Raw genomic sequence first — 1378 nt, 5'->3', positions numbered from 1 at the left:
TTTTAAATTCTAATTTCCTAATAAAAAAACAATGCTGTAGATAAATTGCATGTGCTTCTGAATTCTTAGCATCTATCACACAGAGCTGAAATGAATCAGCAGCAGCAGCAGAGGCTTATATTCTGCACATTGTTTTCAATCATTCACCCTCTGCTCTTTACTTTCTAAGTTATGCTTTAACTACTCCAGTCCTGAGAGATGCAGGTCACTTGTTTACTCCCCCTCACCCAACCAGGTGGGAGAGCTACCGGCGTTGGGAATGTTGAATGATTAAGCTGAAGCTGTTTACATTCCAAGGCCGAGCTTTCGACAGTTCAAACGACAGAGACGGGAGAGAATTTAAATTTTTGTCTGGCCAATAACCGAGAGGCTCCACCTCCGATTCCACCAAAAAATCTGTTGCTTATATGGGGATTCAACTTTCCAAATACTCACTAAATCCCTCTCTGGACACTGGCATTAAACAAGCATCTGTGTGTCACATCCTACAGACATGCCTTCATTGGGATTAGAGATACTAGGAGTGACTCTGGCTCTCCTAGGATGGATCTCTGCCATCGTTTCCTGTGTCTTGCCTATGTGGAGAGTGTCCGCGTTTATTGGGGTGAACATCGTAACAGCGCAGACAACCTGGGAAGGCATTTGGATGAACTGTGTGGTGCAAAGTACCGGGCAGATGCAGTGTAAGATCCATGATTCCATGTTGGCACTGAGTGGAGATCTTCAGGCCGCACGTGCCCTAACTGTCATCTCCATTGTGTTGGGAATTTTGGGACTCCTGATGTCTGTGATGGGGGCAAAGTGCACCAACTGTGTGGATGAAGAGACAGCTAAAGCTCGGGTGATGATTGCCTCTGGAGGGGCTTTTATTTTGGCCTCACTTACCCAGATAATACCAGTTTCCTGGTCTGCTCATACTATCATCCACGAGTTCTACAGTCCAGTCATACCAGAGGCCCAGAAGAGGGAGATTGGCGCCGCTCTTTACCTGGGGTGGGCCGCTGCCGCTTTTCTTCTATTAGGGGGTGGCATCCTCTGCTCCAGCTGCCCTAAGAGGCCGGAGAAAAGATACGGACCTCCGTCAAAGGTGATGTACTCTCAGCCTATATCGATGGCCCCGAGTGGATTTGATCGACGAGACTATGTCTGAAGCAACATCTGCTCCTTTCTCACAAGGCAACCAACCTTTGAAATAGCAACAGAGACTCAGCCAAGTCAACCAAAAGAGAAAATTACATTTTTAAAACGTGATCCTCTCCGCATTTGTGCTGAGAAGTCAAAGTCCTGCATCAAAGAGGCTTTTTTTTTGTACTTTAAATGTGGTATTATGAGAACTACAATAAGACTACGTAAATTTGTGTTATCATAAGTTGCAGAT

The 1378-nt window shown here is 45.6% G+C and overlaps 1 protein-coding gene across 1 annotated transcript; it reads left to right on the top strand.

Moving 5' to 3' along the window:
* Positions 1-429: 429 nt before the first annotated feature.
* Positions 430-1372, top strand: LOC107103700 (claudin-4-like). Its single transcript, XM_015403499.1, has one exon. The coding sequence runs from the start codon at positions 494-496 to the stop codon at positions 1148-1150; it is 657 nt and encodes a 218-aa protein (XP_015258985.1). The 5' UTR covers positions 430-493; the 3' UTR covers positions 1151-1372.
* Positions 1373-1378: the final 6 nt, after the last annotated feature.

Source organism: Cyprinodon variegatus, unplaced genomic scaffold, assembly GCF_000732505.1.
Source record: "Cyprinodon variegatus isolate N-32 unplaced genomic scaffold, C_variegatus-1.0 Scaffold1506, whole genome shotgun sequence".
Taxonomy (NCBI): domain Eukaryota; kingdom Metazoa; phylum Chordata; class Actinopteri; order Cyprinodontiformes; family Cyprinodontidae; genus Cyprinodon; species Cyprinodon variegatus.
The sequence above is the reverse complement of the archived record's forward strand: the minus strand, read 5'-3'. Positions and strand labels throughout refer to the sequence as shown.

Coding starts and splice junctions, on each gene's coding strand:
- LOC107103700 (XM_015403499.1), top strand. CDS start 494: ATGCCTTCATTGGGATTAGAGATACTAGGAGTGACTCTGGCTCTCCTA.